Source organism: Elephantulus edwardii, unplaced genomic scaffold (assembly GCF_000299155.1).
Source record: "Elephantulus edwardii isolate Elephantulus edwardi_28Jun2011 unplaced genomic scaffold, EleEdw1.0 scaffold00001, whole genome shotgun sequence".
Lineage (NCBI taxonomy): Eukaryota > Metazoa > Chordata > Mammalia > Macroscelidea > Macroscelididae > Elephantulus > Elephantulus edwardii.
Window position 1 is genome coordinate 38877385 of NW_006399751.1, and position 18617 is coordinate 38896001.

The 18617-nt window shown below is 41.5% G+C and overlaps 1 protein-coding gene across 1 annotated transcript in view; it reads left to right on the top strand.

Moving 5' to 3' along the window:
* Positions 1-18617, top strand: part of PDE11A (phosphodiesterase 11A) — a 565819-nt gene that overhangs the window by 467642 nt on the left and 79560 nt on the right. The window contains exons 14-15 of the mRNA XM_006878796.1: positions 7497-7587; positions 11621-11721. Of these exons, the coding sequence (XP_006878858.1) occupies positions 7497-7587; positions 11621-11721 (192 nt within the window). The remainder of the gene's footprint in view (positions 1-7496; positions 7588-11620; positions 11722-18617) is intronic.

Below are 18617 nucleotides of genomic sequence, written 5' to 3' on the forward strand. Positions count from 1 at the left end.
AACTCATGGAATGTCCATCAGCCCTTCACCTACCTAATGGTGTCACTTTGAACTTAAGACACCTAGTATCTGATCCCAGTTAAGATTTCCTTCAGTGATTGATCACACAATTGCAAAATGGGCAAAAGACATGGAAAGAATTTTCATAGAGGAAGATATTCAGATGGCCAACAGACACAGGAAATGCTCAAAATCACTGGCAATAAGAGGAATAAAAATCAAAACCACAGTGGGATACCATCTCACTCCAGTAGCAGTGGCAAAGTTTAATAGGACAGAAAGTAATAAATGGTGGGCAGGATGTGAAGAGATAGGAACCCTTATACACTGTTGGTAGGATTGTAAAATGGCACAACCACTCTAGAAGGCAGTTTGACATTTACTAAAAAAGCTACACATAGCAATTTCATATGACCCAGATATTCCACTGCTTGGAATGTACCCCGAGAAAATGAGAACAGAGGCACAGAGATTTGTATACCAATGTTCATAGCAGCACTATTCATCACCACAAGAACATGGAAACAGCCCAAATGTCCAACTACAATCAAATGGACTGAGAAATTATGGTACATTCACATGATGGAATACTACACAGCATTCAGGAACAATGATTTTGTAAATTACTACCTAACTTGGGAGAGAGAGTATTATGCTGAATGAGCTAATTCAGTTCCATAAGGACAAATATGGTATAAGACCATTATTATAAAAATAGATAACTAGTAAAACATGTCTGAGGATTAGAAGTGTAGGGGGAATCAATCAAAGAGTAGCATGGTTTGATGGGTGGAGGGGAGGTGAGTTGGGAAGTTGGGGGGATCCAGTGTGAGGGGCAATGTATGCAAACTTTTTATGTAGGAAAACCAGAATAAAATAAAAAAAATAATTTCCTTCAGTGATGACTGTTGAGACCTTGTTACAGAATTTTAAAGAAAAATTCACCGTGAAGGTGATTTGGCCCATGGTGACCCTGTAGGATGGAGTAGAACTTCCCCATAAAGTTTGCAAAGCTGTAATATTTTTGGAAGTAGACTGCCACATTTTTCTCCCAGGGAGTGGCTGGCAAGTTCCAACCAACTTCTCAGCTGGTAATCAAGGATTTAACCAGTATACCACCAGATCTCCTTTTGTTGATGAGAATTAAATTTATTCTGTGAGTGGGGTATTGGTCAAAGCATTCTTGAAAGTAAATCTACAGTCTTATCTCCTTTATTACTCACCAACATTAGAATGTTTTCCGTGTGTAAGGACCCCATACTGAGCATGATGGTATAAATAAATATAGTGCAACAAACAGTCCCTTCCCTTCAGACAGACCCAGTCTAATTCCACGCCTTCTAGATGCCTGGAGATGGGATTTAAATGCACCAATTATTATGTGAAAAAGCACATGCTACATTCCCCCCACACACACACCTATAAGGCAATAAAGAAACAAGAGACATTTAGCAAGGGACAGATTACTATATAGAGTGCAAAATGCCTCTACAATAAAATGTTGTGACTTTGGTTATAGCGTATATGATTTATTCTCTTAGCCTTTCCAATAAGTAAGCCTTTGCATTTTCATATTCTATTCTTAATTTTTAACTATTGGAGTGCATGCTATGACTGATCAGCAGGCAGAGAGAGCAGTTATTCCACAGTGCTTTGCAAGGACTCTGTTAACACCTCTCCCCTGTTTTCTCCAGGGACGACATTCGTCACTCATCCCCTTCTCTATTACAGCTGCCCCTGATGATTAAATATCAGCACCAAACAGCTTTGTAGCATATTCTCCTAGGAGACTTCTTGTATTCATTTCTAGCATAATCTCTTATACTCATTTCTTGGGAATGAAAACCCATCTTGTCGCTTTCAGCCAGGTCCCAGAAGTGAAATACTAGGGCACATTAATCTGCAGTGACAGCCTAATCCCATTCCTCGCCACCTCCCAACAATTCTCAATTTCCTAATTACCTTTCAGAGTTTTCCTTTTAAAAGTTTCCTTTCAGCCATGGCTGCACACTGCCATTAAATCTCTTTTTTCAAAGAATATTCATATCTAGGGAAGTTATAAAAGGTACATTTCCTTTTGCACACTGATCTTGGGTGCCTGTGCAAAACTCCAAGTGCCTTTAGGGACAGAATTTCCACTCTGACTTTTCTCTTAATACGTTTCCACTCAGTGTACTGCTTGCCCAAATGAGAAACTTTAGTTCATTGGAATGGCCTAATCAATAGTATGCATCAGAAGTAATCATATCCATAAATGCACTTGTATTTGTAAACTTTGGATGCATTTTCTTTCTCTTTTCTCTCTCCTTCTTGTTCCACATACTGTACATAAAATTAGAATTTCCCAGCTGTAGAGTGTGTACTTACCAAAGCTGCTTATATTAAGAATATGCTTACCCCAGACTGCTAAAATGAAATGGTGTTAAAGTCCATATTGATTTTATACTTTAAGATGAGAAATTAGAATACACTTTTGCTTGAGAAATTGGAATGTACTTTTACACAAAGTAAAAGGAAAGTAACTGAAAGCTATGTGCTTTGTTTTTAAAAATGTTTTTAAGATCCCATGGGATTGGATGATGATGTGTATTAATGCTCCCCTCCAGCAGCACCACAAGGCATGTTTGCATATTAATACTTCCAAGAAATCCAGCAGTAAAGAAATACAGTGGAGTCAGTAGACGTTTTAGGGGCGTGGGCTGTACCCTCTGACAGTGTGAGAAAGTGTGATGTCAAGATGATCCCAGTCTCCACAGTGGAGGGCCAGTGTGGCAGGTGGAGGACCACTCAGGAAGGGCATCATTAGGGTTTGGTGTCTCCTGCCACCCAGTGCGATCACACAGCTCCCACCAGTCACCACCAGTCTGCCACTAGATGCAGAAGAGAGGCTCTACCTTGGCCAAGGTGAGAAGAGAACTGCAGGAGATAGAGCCAGACGAGGTAGGCCAAGCCATGTCTGTTGGGTGAAGCAGGCCAAACAAGCCAAGGTAAAAGTATAATGTGAACCTTTGTGATGTCCCTAAGAAAAAGTTTAACTTTTAAAAGCAGCAGCCCCAGCACTCATCACTCATTTGACTTTAAAGGAAAACACACACACACACACACACACACACACACACACACACACCCCAACAACAACAACAAAACAAAAAACCAAAATCCCCCAACCAAACTTGAAACTTTTAGCCCTCGACTAGGAACCACCTCATAGCTTTATACTCTAATGAGTTTCCGAGGGAGGAGGTTGCCTGTCTTTCTCCCTTGGAGTTACTGGTGGATTTGAACCTCCAGAGAAGCCCTGCCTCTGGGTTAGTAGCACAATCCCCTGTGCTCTATGCCACCAGAGCTCCTCTGGAACGCTTTACTTCTGTCCATAATGCCATTTATTTTGTGGAATATTTTTGGGAGGAAAAATTATCCTTATTGATAAATTTTCTTTGCCAATTATGCTATGTTCTAATGATTCTGGGAAGGGTGGAGGGTGGGTAAAGGAGAGGAAGACCCTCAGCCAGGTGGATTGACGCAGTGACTGCTGTAGTGGGCTCTTGTGTTTCAGGAAGTGTGAAGATGGCACAGGATAGAACATGGTTCAGATCGTTTGTTCATAGGGTTGCTATGAATTGTATTCAACTCGATAGCACCTAAAAACAACAGCAACCATGTCTGTGAAGACTTCCTAGAGCTCAGCAGTACATAAAGGCAGACATAGGTGGCACTTTTGGCCACCTCAGCCTGAGAGAGAAAGCACCACGAGGTTTTACAGACTTAGAATATCTGACAGAGACCAATTCTAACCACGTAAATAAGGAACTATGTGGAAATGGAATCTTCTTCTTGCTTATATTTTTCTCCAGAAAACTCAACATAGAGTTAATATCACATGATGAAATGCACCTGTTCTGCAGAAGGTGAGCATTGATAGTGCAAGACCAATCAGAGAAAATCCTAACACAATCATAGAGGTAGTAGACGCTCCATTGGGATGACCAAGAGCCAGGCTGCTGTCCACATCTGGAACTCCTCAGTGGTCTTTGGTTCTGTCTGGGAAGCATGCAATGAAGACCCAAACCAAACCTCATTTCATCAGTGGAGAGGTTCATAGAGCAGGAGCTGCCCTCAACAGCCTACTGAATTCTTCTTCTACCTTTACTTAATGTTCGGCCTTATAGCTATGTTATCCTCCCTACTAGACTATGAGCTCCCTGAGCACAGGAGTCACATCTTTTATCTCTTCTTCCATATGCCTCAGGTATAGCTGTCAACAGTACTTGTTGGTTTAATGAATGATTGATAAAAGATTTGATTGATCAACTGTCCTCCCACACTTTCACAACACTGCTTTGAATGCTATCTTGCAAAATCTGCAATTAGCAAGTTCTGCTGTAAAATCAGCATGCTTTTCTGATTGAATCAGCATTGTGTAAGGATAGAGAGACTTAAGATGGAAACATGGAAGAGAAGAAGGGATCTGAGGTCTTCATACCTTGAGTGTCACACAGCTACATTTTCACAAACACTAACTACACAACTAGGAAAAACCCTGAGATGAAACCAGCAGTTGGGAAACCCCCATGGACTGGACACAGGGGAAAGGGTGTAGCACAGGTCTTCTCTGGTTAAAAGAGGAAACACTCCTCACTCATCTGAATATTGAAAATACAAAGTAACCTAGTTGGCTTAACTTCAGGGAGGTCTGTTAAGACAAGAATAAAAAGAAAATGTTTTGCATTTTGACCTCCCTTACATCAATGGTTGTGTTTTCCAGATTCATGTGTATATTGTGTACTATCGAGTTGAAACTGACCCATAGCTGACCATCCAGCAGGTTTTCAGAGACAATTCAACCGCACAGGAGGAGATGGCCCTTCTTTCTCCTATGGAGCAGGTGGTGGATTTGAACCGCGTGCCTTCGGGATTGCAGCTCAGTTTCTTACCAGTAATTCACCAGAGATGAATCTAAGCACACCACTTGTAGGAATGATCCTGTGTTAGCAGTTAACACAGCAGAATTCTATACTCAATCTGGAAGCCTTCTTTCACAGATGGAAACCATGCTGGTGAAAATGAAGGTCCAGATTTCATAAATGTATAATTCTCACCCTCATTGTGTAATGAAAGGGCAACACGATGTTGTGAAAATGTGTATCATTTCCAAGCCTATGTCTTTGATTATGAAACTGTAATTTTGCTTCAGCATATAGAAACCATAATGCCAAATCAAATCTAGCTTTGTACTCTCTCAGACCCCAAAATCTGTCAGCGTATGGTCTCTAAAACTCTAGTTCATGTTTTGCTCCTGAAATGAAAAATGTTGTTTTGGTTACTCTTATGCTGCTAATGTGTATAAATTTACATTAAAGTCTCTGCAAAGTCATGCACATGCTTTATAAGATTTAAAAATAAGGAAACTTATTGCCCCTGAGTCAGAATCTACTTGTATCTGACTGTCCAGTGGGTTTTCAGGAGGCTGTAGCTCACATAGGAGGACACTGTCCATCTTTCACCTTAGAGCCGTGATGTGACCTTCTGCTTCCATAGAGAACACAACCTTGGAACCCCTCCAGGCAGGGTGGTTTTACGCTGTTCTCTTAGTCTGAATAAGGAGCTCACTGCCAACTCAAAGGCAGGCAATTCAAATTCACCGGCCACAGGAAAAAGATAGGCAATCTCCTCCCATGCAATTTACAGCCTCTGAAAACCTGTTAGAGGGTCAGCTATGAGGTGAATCTAACTCAATGGCAATGACTTTTGAGTATTAGTGTGAACGTTGCCATCAAGTCAGTTCCAACTGGTAGCAATCTTATAGGACAGAGTAAAATACTCCATAGGTTTTCTGATTGTGATCTGTATGGAAACAGACTGTCACATCTTTCTACCTCAGGGCACTTAGTGGCTTTGAACCACTGATTTTTAGGTTAGTAGTTGTACTCTTGATCACTGAGCTACCAGAGCGCTATAGCTTATATTAGAATCTTTTTTTCCCCCTTAACTCTTGCTAATGTTACCTACAAGAAACATTGGGAAAATCGCCTGGGGTGGCTTGTGGTCTTTCTGGCTCCTTGACAATTCTATATATTCAAAACTATGCTCTCTGGACTCTGCCTCCTCTCATTCCAGTGTGTGTGTGTGTGTGTGTGTGTGTGTGTGTGTGTAAATTATCAGACAATATCATTGATATCACATGCAAGCAAGATTCTGCTGAAGATCATCCAAAAATGACTAGAACAGCACATCAACAGAGAACTGCCAGAAATGCAGGCTAGATTTAGAAGAGGCCATGGCACTAGGGATACTATAATTAATGTCAGGTGGATCTTGGCTGAAAGCAGAGAGTATGACAGGAATGTCTATCTGTGTTTCATTGACTATACAAAAGCATTTGACTGTGTGGATCACAACAAACTCTGGCTGGCTCCGAGAGGAATGGGAATCCCAGAACACTTAATTGTACTTATGCAAAACTTATACTTGGACCAGGAAGCAGTTGTCAGAACAGAGTAAGGAAACACTGCATGGTTCAAAATTGGGAAGGGTGTGCATCAAGGATGTGTCCTATCTCTGTATCTTTTCAATCTATATGCAGAACAAATTATCTGGGAGGCTGGGCTCTACAAAGAGAAATGTGGCATTAGGATTGGAGGTAGACTTATCAACAATCTGCACTATGCAGATGACACAGCTCTGCTTGCTGAACCTGAGGAGGACCTGAAGCACTTGCTGCAGAAGGTCAATCCTTCAATATGGATTGAAGCTCAACATCAAGAAAACAAGGATTCTCACCACTGGGCCGATTGGCAGCATCATGAGTTTGCTTGGCTCTACAATCAACACTCTCAGTACCAGCAGCCAGGAAATTAAAAGACAAATTACACTGGGGAAAGTCTGCTGTCAGAGACCTCTCCAAGGTACTGAGGAGCAATGATGTCAGTCTGGAGACTAAGATGTGCCTGATACAGACCATGGTCTTTTACCATTACTTGCTATGCTTCAGAGAGCTGGACAATGATAAGAGAGTTGATGCCTTTGAGCTTTGGTGATGGAGAAGAATACTGACTATACCCTGAACTGCTAGGAGAACAAACAAGTTCATCCTGGAGAGGGTGAAGCCAGGCTGCTCCTTGGAGGCAAGGATTCTGAAGCTTCATCTGACATACTTTGGACATGTTGGACCAGTCCTTGGAGAGGGCCTCCATGCTTGCGAGGCTGGAGGGACCGCGCAGGAGAGGAAATCCCTCATTGAGATGGATTGATTCTGTCACTGCGGTAATGGGGTTAGACGGGTCTGAGACAATGAGATTGGCAAGGGATAGAACAGGGATTAGGGCTGCTGTACATAGTGTCCCTATGTGTTGCAGGCTACTCATTATAGGTGCAACTAGCTTATCTGTCCCTGGTCCTTTGTCAAAAGCATGAAAAGTGGTTTGATCCAGAGAGTTGGTGTGGAGGGATGGTTGGTAGGCAAAATGCTATACCCACTCTCCTTCCTTCTCTCTCAGGAGCGGCTCTGCCCTGGCTCAGCTCTACGGAACCTCTGCTACACTGGAACATCACCATTTTAACCACGCAGTAATGATCCTTCAGAGTGAGGTACAGACCTAATGTTCTGCTTCTCCGCTTGACTCTGTGTTCAACCTCTCTTCCTCTTTAGTGTCACAAGTAGATACAGAGCAATGGGTTGCCTTGCTTTAAAGCTTGACTGCCGAACCTACTGTTGGTAGCTTTTTCTTTTCTTTTCTTTTTTCTTCAGAGCCTGTCCAGGGATCTTTATCAGATTCCTTCTGAGTTGATTAATTTGAGTTTCACCAATGGGTTACAAAGCTTTCCAGATTCACATTACACGGTAGACCACCCACAGCTTGTCTCTGGAGTGTGATCTTCTCAGGATGCCCCTGAAGGAAGTGACTTAGTGCAAGTGGCAAGTGTAACCCGAAGCTGTTTTAAAAGTCGGTAGATGCAGAAACAGACTGAGAAAGAAGTTCTTTATTAGCTCAATGAAGAAGCCTATAAAAACTAAAAAGAACTTAAAATCGCTGGTGGGACTAGTTTGAAAGTGGCAACTGTAACTGAACTTAAGACCCTGGGTTAACGCCATATGCCTCGTTTCTCTTCATGTGGCAATGCAAGAGTTGAAGGTAGTTAAGATTTTATACTTTAGCTCTCCGCAGAGAAAAACAGAAACCCCTAACTAACTCTGGCTGAGCCCTCTGAGCTGAAAACGGCCAGAAAAGGATCTGTTTAATTTTCTGCAGGCGTACAGACTTTTTTTCCCCTTTTGAGGCCAGGAAGGGATCATCTGTTCCCCATTATTTGTCAGTTCTCTAACTGTGCCATTAATTATTATTATTATCATCATTAAGGCCCTGCTTCGCTGGAATAGCATCATTAAATATGAAGGGGTTTGTTCCCCCAGCCTATCTCGAGAAAGTACGTCTTTTGCAATATCATGAAAGCCCTCAACCCCATAAAGGGGAGTCGACCCCAGGAACCTGAATGCAGACCAGGAGAGACCCAGGACGAGGCAGGTGATTTGCTTCCTGATGGGAGTAGAAGGCCAAGAAGCAGCCTCTCAGCAATGCTCACTAAATTAGCGTCCTGGCATCTGTGGCTCTGGAATTTTCCACCACAAATTCCGTTTTCACTCAGTTCTCTTGGAGAGGGAAGTAGAGAGCTGAGGCACTGCAGTTCAGATGTTAAATGGTGGGTGGACAACTCCATCTCCAAAACCCCACCTTTGTAATAATAAGTGTTATAAGATTTCCTCTGAAAATCATTTGTTAGTGTACTTGAGAATGGTCAAACTTCTGACCTCACTAATGCATACAAATAAAATGGATTGGCTGCCCTCCATGTTGAGGTTCTCTCTGAAGAATAGAGAGTAATAATAACAGGGTCAGACACGGAGCACCTGCTCTGTGCCTCACCCACGTCCCCTCCCAATCAGAAAGGCAAATGTTTTCTAAATGAGAAGGCAGGGCACAGAGAGGGTAAGCGGAAACTATTGGTGCCATAATGTGATGCAGTAGAACTGCCTTATAGAGTTTTCTTGCCTATAATCTGTACTAAAACAGATCCTGTGGAGACGCTGGGTGGATTCAAACCTGCAGACTTTCATTTAGGAGCTGAGAGATTTTTTGCACCACCAGTGTTCCCAAAGTATGTCCTTGAAAAGTGGGCAAACGTCCTCCTTCACTTAGAACTCTCTAGTTCAGGCCAGCTTTCCTCTTATTCATCACTAGTTTTTACTTTAACTCTCTCCCAGTGGCTCTACTTCCACTGGGAGCCACTGAGCGTGGGGCTGGATCCCAGCTTCTGACCACTGCTTCCCAGCCAGGCTCTGCAACCGTAATGACCTGTGATTGACCCATTCAGTAAGAACCATGCAGAGAAACCTGATCAAAATTACGGTGAGGCATTCCTCTAGTTATTTGTCTTCTTCCTAATGGTGGTATTAAGGGGCTGAAAGAGTTCATTTGAAAATTATTATTAATATTGGACTTGGTCCCAGGTCGAACCAATATACTCTACTCTTTAAGGAGTGGCAGGTTTACCCAGAGATAAATTAACTCATGTGGTGCCTGGTAAAAGCTAATTTGCTAATTGATATTCTGGTTCTCTGGAAGAATTAATTTGCCTCTCCTTAAAGAAGTTTTCTCTCTGCAAGTCATGGTGTCCCCCTCCCTTCATCATCTTCTGATTCTCACCACAAGGTTTAAAACTGGTCTGGTTCCTGAGACGCATGTTTATGAGTTTGTCATTTATGCTGAATAAACCTGATAAATGCACAGTCCTGACTTACAAAGCAAGTGGGGTTGCCTCATCCAATGAGAAGATAATGACCCAAGTGTGCTTTTCAAAGGCCTAGAGCGGTAGGTGTATTTACAAGTTTTCCTGGATAAATTAAACGTTGACTGTGCCAGCGAAGCTGGAAGGTGGCATTAGTGCACTTGGCTGCCACTTAAAGGTCGGTTGCGTGACCCCACCGTTGCTCCAAGCAAGAAAGACGAGGCATCTGTTTCTATGGACTAAAGCAAAATCAAACTAAGCCTCCTGCCAGTGTGTCAATTTGACTCACAGTGACCCTGTCCTAATACAGAGTAGAATTACATGTAGCATTTCCAAGGCTGTACATTTTACAGGCGTAAATGACCTCCTCTTGCTCCCTCAGAGTGGCTGGGGGGGTTTAACGTCGACCTTTGATTACCAGCCAAACTCTTTTTTTTTTTTTTATTTTTTTAAAATTTTTTTTAAATTTTATTCGTTTTAGTGAACATTTACAGAGATTTTGGGTTTTCATTCATTCATTGTTGCACTGTTTTCTCTACCTTCCTCCCCAGTTCGTTCTTCTTCTCCCCCCCACCCCGAATGTCTGTTTTAATTGTCCAATTGCCACAGTGCTTGTCAAAGCCAGTTCTGATTAATCTCCTTTGTCAGTGTGTCCCTTGCCATTCCCTATCTCTCCTCCCTGAGAGAGACTTCACCCTGATTCATAAGGAAAAGGGGATGGCGTATTCTCTTAGCTACTTCCAGCCAAACTCTTTAACTACTATGCCACTATGGCTCCTTCCATCAATATCACAGCCTTCGAAATCCTATGGAGAAGTTCCACTCTGCCTTCCAGAGTTTCCATGAGTCAGAAATGACTTGGTGGCAGTGGTTTTGGTTTGGTGCTAAGAACATGCCTTGTCCATCTTAGCTATTCTATAAGCACTTACTACTGAATTCAATGAAGGTATATCTTAATATACCTTTACCATAACATAACAGCATGCCTTGTTGTTGTTGTTTTTATGGGCAATTGAGTCAGCTATCACTCATAGTGACCTGATGAAAAGTGACTCTGAACCTTGCCCTATGCTGAGCCCACCTCACCATCTCTGACACACCTGACCCCATTGCCACAGTCACCATGTCAAACCATCTCATCTAGGGTCTTCCCCTCTTGTGCTGACCCTGTATCCTCCCAAGCATGATGTCCTTCTCCAAGACAAGTTTCTCAGCGTCAGCATTGTTGGCATTAGAACCAAATAATTTTTGTTCTGAGGAACTGTCCTCATAACTGTCCTCTAGCAATATCTCTGGCTCTACCCACAAGATGCTGTAGTAACCTCCCCCGTGACAGCCCAAAATCTCTCATGTTATTAAATGTCCGTGGGGGTGGGATAGCAGACTCACCCCTTGTTGAGATGCACTGGTCCAATGGAATGCTTTTTCCATTCCCTGCAGTCACTTGTTCCCTTAGCAAGTGTTTCCAAAATATCAGTTTTAATTTTTACTAGAAAACCAGTACTTATTTTAGGATCAAGAAGATCCCCAAATGTTTTACCAATTACCCTGCTCAGTAATTCCACAGGAAATGGGCAGTTAGGTAGACTCATTGGCATAAACATTTCCACACTAGGACTAGTCAAACCATTTCCAGAAACAACGCCTCCCTTGGTAGGCCTTCGCAAGAATGTTTGCCTTCTCAAGCTTTCCTGTATCTTCACACGGTTCCATTAGGCTTTTTAAAATGATGCACATCATATCCCTAGCCCTCTTTGTTTAGATACAAGGAGGGAAAGATAATCAACAACCACAGACTTTCTGTTCTCCTTTGTGATTCTTTACTTTCTCATTACAGGGTCACAACATCTTTGCTAATTTGTCCTCCAAGGAATATAGTGACCTTATGCAGCTTTTGAAGCAGTCAATATTGGCAACAGATCTCACGCTGTACTTTGAGTAGGTATTGGCATTTGATCTATTTGACAAATGGGTATCTAAAGTTCCATCCTGTAATTAATTTTTGGGTTCCTTTGGGAAGTTGTTTGCTACTTGAACATTGATGTCAATGTGCAAATGAGCTAAACTTTGTTCCCCGCCCCCCATCTAAATTAATGTTGCTCGCACTTTAAAGCTGGAGCCGTGATCCCGGAGATGCAAAGCTAAAACCACAAATTATAGCTTCCCTCTGTTTTATAAGCCTTGTTTGGGGCTCTTGACTCTGCAGTATGTGATAAACATCTTAGAGACCAGCTAAGATTCTTTATTTTGACTCTTCTTTCCAGTCAGATATGTCATGGCATTAATAGTGATGTGATGATCAATCGTTGTTGCTGGCAAGTTGCCTGTCATGTCCAAACCTTCATGCCTGGCTCTCCACCATTTTCAGAATAACTATCTCACTTTTTTTTTTAGTTGTTGTTGTTGTTGTTGTTGTTATTCTGTCTCACATTTTTATCCATTGTTCAGCCCCCATCTGAACTAGAAATCCCATCCCGCCCGTTCTCTCCGAGACCCCATCAGGCACTGTCTCTCACAATCTCTTCACCTACTAATCTGTACTGTTCTCCACTTTCTTATCAATCAATCAATCAATCAATCAATCTCTTTCCTTAAAAAAAACACACACACACAACCAACTTTCACTTGACTCTGTGGAGTTCTTTAACTGTTTCTCAGTTTACCTTTCTTTTCTTACATTTCTCTTTTAAATAAATAAAATTAAAAGAACAAGTTGTCATTGAGCTTATTCTGACTCATGGTAACCCATGTGTGCTGGAGTGGATCTCTTTAGGCTTTTCAATGGCTGGTTTTTGGGAAATAGATTGCCAGGCCTTTCTTCTGAGGCACACCTGGGTGGATTTGAGACTCTGATATTTTGGTCAACCAACCAAGCCCATAAACCATTTTGGTAAGCCAGGGATTCCTTTTGATAAATAGCATATGTTAAACCTTCTGTTTCCCTAACTCCTTGAAGAGCCTATTAAGTCTACCAAAATTGAACTCCCAGAGGCCACCAGAAAATGCCTTATTCCCAAATTCAACGTCTTTTCTTAACTTCTAGTTTGTTCTAGCTTCTTTGAGCTATTAATTTCATCACCCATTTCTACTCTCTTTGTTTCTGAAACATCCAGTTAGTTACCTTCCTCTCTCCAATTCTGGATAATGTATATTCTTCTCCCCTTTCTCCCAGATCCGACTCCTTGAGTCCATGTTTTTGATTCTCTAATTCATTTCCTTCACTCTGCTAACCTCACTAATTACCTCTCTGTAAAGGACTATTAGATTCTTCACTCTCACCCTCCTTCCCATTCTAGACCTGTGTGTCCAACTTCCATCTCAAAATACCTCAATGGTTTTGGTACTAACAAGGCAAGCTCTAACCCTAGTTTGGCTGTCAGAACCCTCTGTAATCTGTCCTCATTTCCTCCCCCCTCCCTTCATTCTTATCTCTTACTTCTATCCCCCATGATTTGATTACTTCAACCGTACTCAGCTGCACATAACCGTTTGAAAGCACTCTATGCAGTCTTGCCCATGTGTCCCACGTCATACCTATGTTCCTACCTGATTCCTACCCTCTACTTCCTCATCTTTCTGAACTATCTTTTAAGATTTTACTCCTGTCTTCTCAATGGAGTTTTTGTCATTCTCTCTGAAGTCTTTTACCACACGTTGGCACAGTATCAGTTATAACAAATTCACTTGTAGTCAACAGAAAGTCCAAAGCTCACATTACAGTTCTATCTCTTATAAGAGTCTGAAGAGAAAGCAACCTAGGACTGGTAGAGTGGCTTCACTAAGCCATGATTGACCCAGGATCCTTCTGTCTTGCTGTGGTGCCACCTTCAACATAAGGCCTCCACATCTTAGGCCAAAATAACTGTCCACACTCTAGCCATGAGGTCTGCATTGCACTCAGCTGTAAGAAGAAAGGACTAATAAAAAGGAGACTAAAGGATAATGTAAGCTACTTTTGAAGACAGTATTCTAGTTGCTTCCATATGACACATTTAATTGACCTCTAGAGTTTTGTCAAATGGCCATTCCTAGCTTTGAGAAATGTTGGAAAAGTAATTCTCTATTCTGAATAGCCATGTGTCCAGGTGAAACCAAAAGTTCTTTATTAAGAAGACAAGAACAGGGGATACTGAGCAGATAAAGGGTTGTCTAAGCCACAGGTGTTTACTCTTGGACTCCGTTCACTGGATTACTTCAGAGTAGAGAAGAAGTATCTGCTTTGGAATTCTACAGACCAGGATTTATATCTCATTCTGGCATCTGCTTAAACCTGAGAAATTGAGCTTAGTGTCTATGTCTAATCTCTCCTGAAACTCTATTGAAACAACACTAAACAAATTTTAAAGGAAAAAAAAAGTATTCATTTGCAAAGAGAAAGAGTGAGGACACACAACAACTGATAAGAGATTAAAGCACGGGTGGAAAATGGAAGGCAGGCCACGGAAGGGTAAATGAGCTAGAAGAGTAGACACAGAAAGCAAAGGCAAGCAGAGGGCGACACTGGGACATGGACCATTTGCCACGCAGAACTTGCTTGGGTCTTAGAGATAAAGGTGCGAAGAAAAGCCAAAGTGACATTGCTAGACAAAGACAGGAGCTAGCTAGGAAGTCAGCTGACACAGCAGTAAAAAGTCCCCACAAGCACAGCCATGCAGTTCCTCTTCCCACCTTCTTCCGAAGCTAGTAGTTTATTCCCTGGAGAAATGAAGTATAGGGCTGTAGACTAAGGACCAAGGAGACGCATTGGGCAAGAATGGCCATGCTGAGCTCTGAAGTGGGAAGTCACCCAGAAGCTAGGAGTCTGTAAATTATACACACCCAGGATTGTCAATTTGAGCAAGCAAACACAGGAGGTCCAGTTAAATTTTAATTTCAGATATGTAATAGATAATTTTCTTAGTGTAACTATGTGACTTATGTAACTATGTGGTTGTGGTGTTATATGCCATCAAGTCAGAAGCTACTCAGGAGGGACCCTCCAGCAGGTTTTCAGAGCCTATATATCACATAGGAGGAGACTGCCCACCTTTTTGCTGTGGAGCTGATGAATTAGAAACTAATGCTTTTTGGTTGGCAGCACAACTCCTTATTACTAGGGCCATCAGAACTCCGTAGTATAACTATAGTCTTTTCAATATTTGGGACATTTTACTAGAAGAAAAAAAATGTTGATTATCTGGAATTCAAGTTTACCTGGATCTCTTGTATGTTATTTAGTAACCTCACACACACACACACACACACACACACACACACACACACTCTCCAAAGTTCTACTTAGTTTTTTAATGTCTTCCTGTGAAAGACAGACAACTGAGAATCACAAAACACTTCCATCAAATTATGGAAAACAGAGACCAGAGAACCTAAACAAAAACAGAATTCAAAGCAGAGGGAACAAAACCAAGAAACCCTACTGTTAGTATTCTCAGAGGGCTAAGATATTAAATAAAAGCAGTATGCTAAAAAAAACCACACACACACACACAAAACAAACAAAAAAACCCAAAACAACAAAAACCAACAAACCAACAATAGGAACAACCAGAGAAGAAGAAAGAGTTTTTAAAAATTAAAAACATGATTCTCAAAGCAAAAAAAATCCACGAAAGCACTGGGAAATAGTCAAAGAACAGGAAGACGGCAAAGATGGAGAAACTCAGTGAGGTCCTGCTGTGTGTCTTTTGGTACAGTTTTTGTTTGTTTATTGCTGTATGCATGTGTTACTTTGACAAGCAGAAGTTTTAATAATTTTTAAAATGTGTGTAAAAAGTTATAATCTCAGCTTTGCTGTTAACTGCCTGTGTGTTACCAGACGTCTCTGAGCCTCTTTTCCTTAGTGTGAACTGGAGATAATAATTGCTAATTTACAGCATTATCGGGATTGGCAAGAATTTACATAAAACATTTGATAAAATTCCTGAAGAACACAAAAGCACATGAGAGATATTATTGTTACCACATTGTTTTTTAAAAAAGTTTTCAGGCTACATTAGATATTTCTATATGTGTGTCTGATTACCCTCAATACAAAAAAATTCAACCTTTTGTTGGGTTGTTTTATAAATGGCAACATCTGCAAACCTTATGCCCTATTTTCATCCTTTTTCTGGGTTGATGTTCTTTGCTTTTGGATTTATGGAATGCTATCATCCTTGTAATGTTTACATGTTCTGTCCCAGTTACTTGCAGAATTTTGTGCTATTTTTTCTCAGAGTAGGACAATTTCCCTGAGCCAAGTTTCCAAGTAACTTGTAAGTAGTGGAGAAGAGAAAATCTCAACACTTGGAGTCCATTTATCAAGGCCTGTTAGGGACATGACAGATTCACTGAGTGACTGCTGCAACACAGTCAAGGAAGTTGGTGGCAACTCGTTTTCTCATTACTCTGTTCTTATCTTAATGCTGCAGCCCCTGCTAATGTTTGCTGACTCCTAAAGAAGCTGGCTTGTTCCCTGTTTGTCAGAGTTATTGTTTTTTTTTTTTTTGAGCTTCTGAATCACTGTTCATTCTCTAATCTAGACCTTCAGGAGGCTAATTCACTTGACTATCTACAATTGCATTATGGCATTGCCATATTTTTAGTCAGAACAATTCCTAGACTTAATGAAGGGGAAACTAGCTACCATCCTCTGCTCTCCTATCCTACATTATTTCAGTCCACAAATGTCCAGCTGTGGAACCAGAGAAGATTTTAGAAATTGTAGGATCCCATTAATCTTTATTTTATAGATCACATGCTGAGCTTTAAAAAGTAAAAATGGTAGCAAGACTTGAACCATACCTTTTAATTTTATGGTTTCATCCGCAATCTCCATCTTCTTTCTATGCCAAAAGAATCAAGAAGTGGCTTCCATTTGGATTGAGGATCTACTACATGGGCAGTCTCCTTCCATGTGATTTACTGCTGCTTAAAACCCTCGAGAGGGTTGGCTGCGGGTTGGTTCAGACTCGAGGGCACACAATTGCAACAACATGGCAAGGTTTACCTCTTGGTTCTTTATTGTTCAGTAGATTCTGATGATTACCTTTTTAGGAGAATTTTAACTGGCTTAATATGAAAACTGAACTGGGTTCCCATAACCTCACCAGAGTAGAGCCAGAGACAAAAGCTTGCATGCAGGTAGTTTCAATTTGGAAGTGACAATAGGAACCAGGAGTAAGGAGCTGAGGAAGAAGGGAAAACAGCCTATCTAGGCCACATTCCTAACTGGCCATTGCCATGGTCAGTCAGGCTTATTCTTGGAGAATTCTTCTGAGAAGTTGTATATGCTAGATTTCAAATTGCCCATCAGGTTCTTATCATCCCATTGGCCAGAGGTTCTCCCAGGTGGTGTTAACTCCCACACACTTCCAGGTATGCCCCAGCCAGCCTCCTCGATCCATGGAATCAGAGCTGCACCAGGGCAAAAAGTAAGAGATGCTCAAGAGACCTACTGCAGGAGCTGTGGTGCTGGCTGTAGCAGCAGCAATGGCTGGCTAAGGATGGGCCAAGAAGAGAATGGAAAGCAGCCCCCAGTTTCTAGAAATCCACCTTTGTACAGCTCATACACTAACAGTGATGCAGGCAGATAATGTAATAACTGGAACAGTGCTGGGCAACGTAGTTTCTAGAAGCCTGGCGTTACTGCTTTCTCCTGCCCTGCTGACTTGATTTAAAAGGCATACTATGGTCAAAAGCCAAAAAGGAAGCTCACTGATGTCCTCTCCTTGTAAAGAATAAAAAATATTATGCTAGAAGCTGCCAGATGGGAAGAAAGATCATCTATGCCTTTTAGGAGAGGGAGTTAAGGCTTACTTCTAGGGCCATATTTTCCTGCTTGCTACAAAAGGGGGAAATACTAGTATCATGGAAATGTGGAAAACCTATAAAATCACCACAAAAATATGTAACTTTCATTTTTCATGACCTTGAATGTCCTTGGAATCCTACACTACAAATGGTGTTTGAATGTAGAATGTACAAGATAAAAACCCACTTAGTGTGAATTTTTAAATTTCACAACCCAAGTCTTAAAATCTAAAATCGAAACCAAATTCAACTTCCAAGTCAATTACAAGTTACAGAGGCCTTATAAATCGGAGTAGACCTGCTTCATGAGGTTCTCAAGACTAGAAGAAGTTATGGAAGCAGGCTGCCTCATCTTACTCTCATGGAGCAACTGGTGGATTTCAACTACCAACTCTTAACCCACAAGATCACAAGAACTCCCCCTATAATTCTAGGAGTTAATTGTTCAATTTTATTCCTAAGTCCCTGAAAATGTTTTCTAGATACTGATGAGTGATTTTCTGAAATTTATTCTGTGTTTATTCCTGGGTCCCTGGAATAAGTAAGACTCTGATAACTAAGCAGTATTCTACCATCTCTAGCAGGGATTAGAAATATTTTCGCAGTAACTGGCCATATGACTTTCAGAGAATCACTTACTTGCTCTGTCTTTGTTTCCTTTGAAAGTAAAATGGGAATTATTGTTGTTATGTGCCATCAAGTCGTCTGCGAGTCATAGTGTACAACAGCTGTACAACAGCTGTAAACCCTTCTCTATTCTGTGCCAATCTTATTGTCTCTGACACACCCATCCCCATTACCCCAGTCACCGAATCAATCCATCTCATCAAGTGTCGTCCTCTGCTGCACTGTCCCTCCACCCTCCCAAGCATGACATCCCTCTCCAAGGACTGGTTACATCTTGTCCAAAGTATGTCAGATGAAGCTTCAGAATCCTTGCTTCCAAGGAGCAGCCTGGCTTCTCCCTCTCCAGGACAAGCCCGTTTGTTCTCCTAGCAGTCCATGGTATATTCAATACTCTTTTCCAGCACCACAGCTCAAAG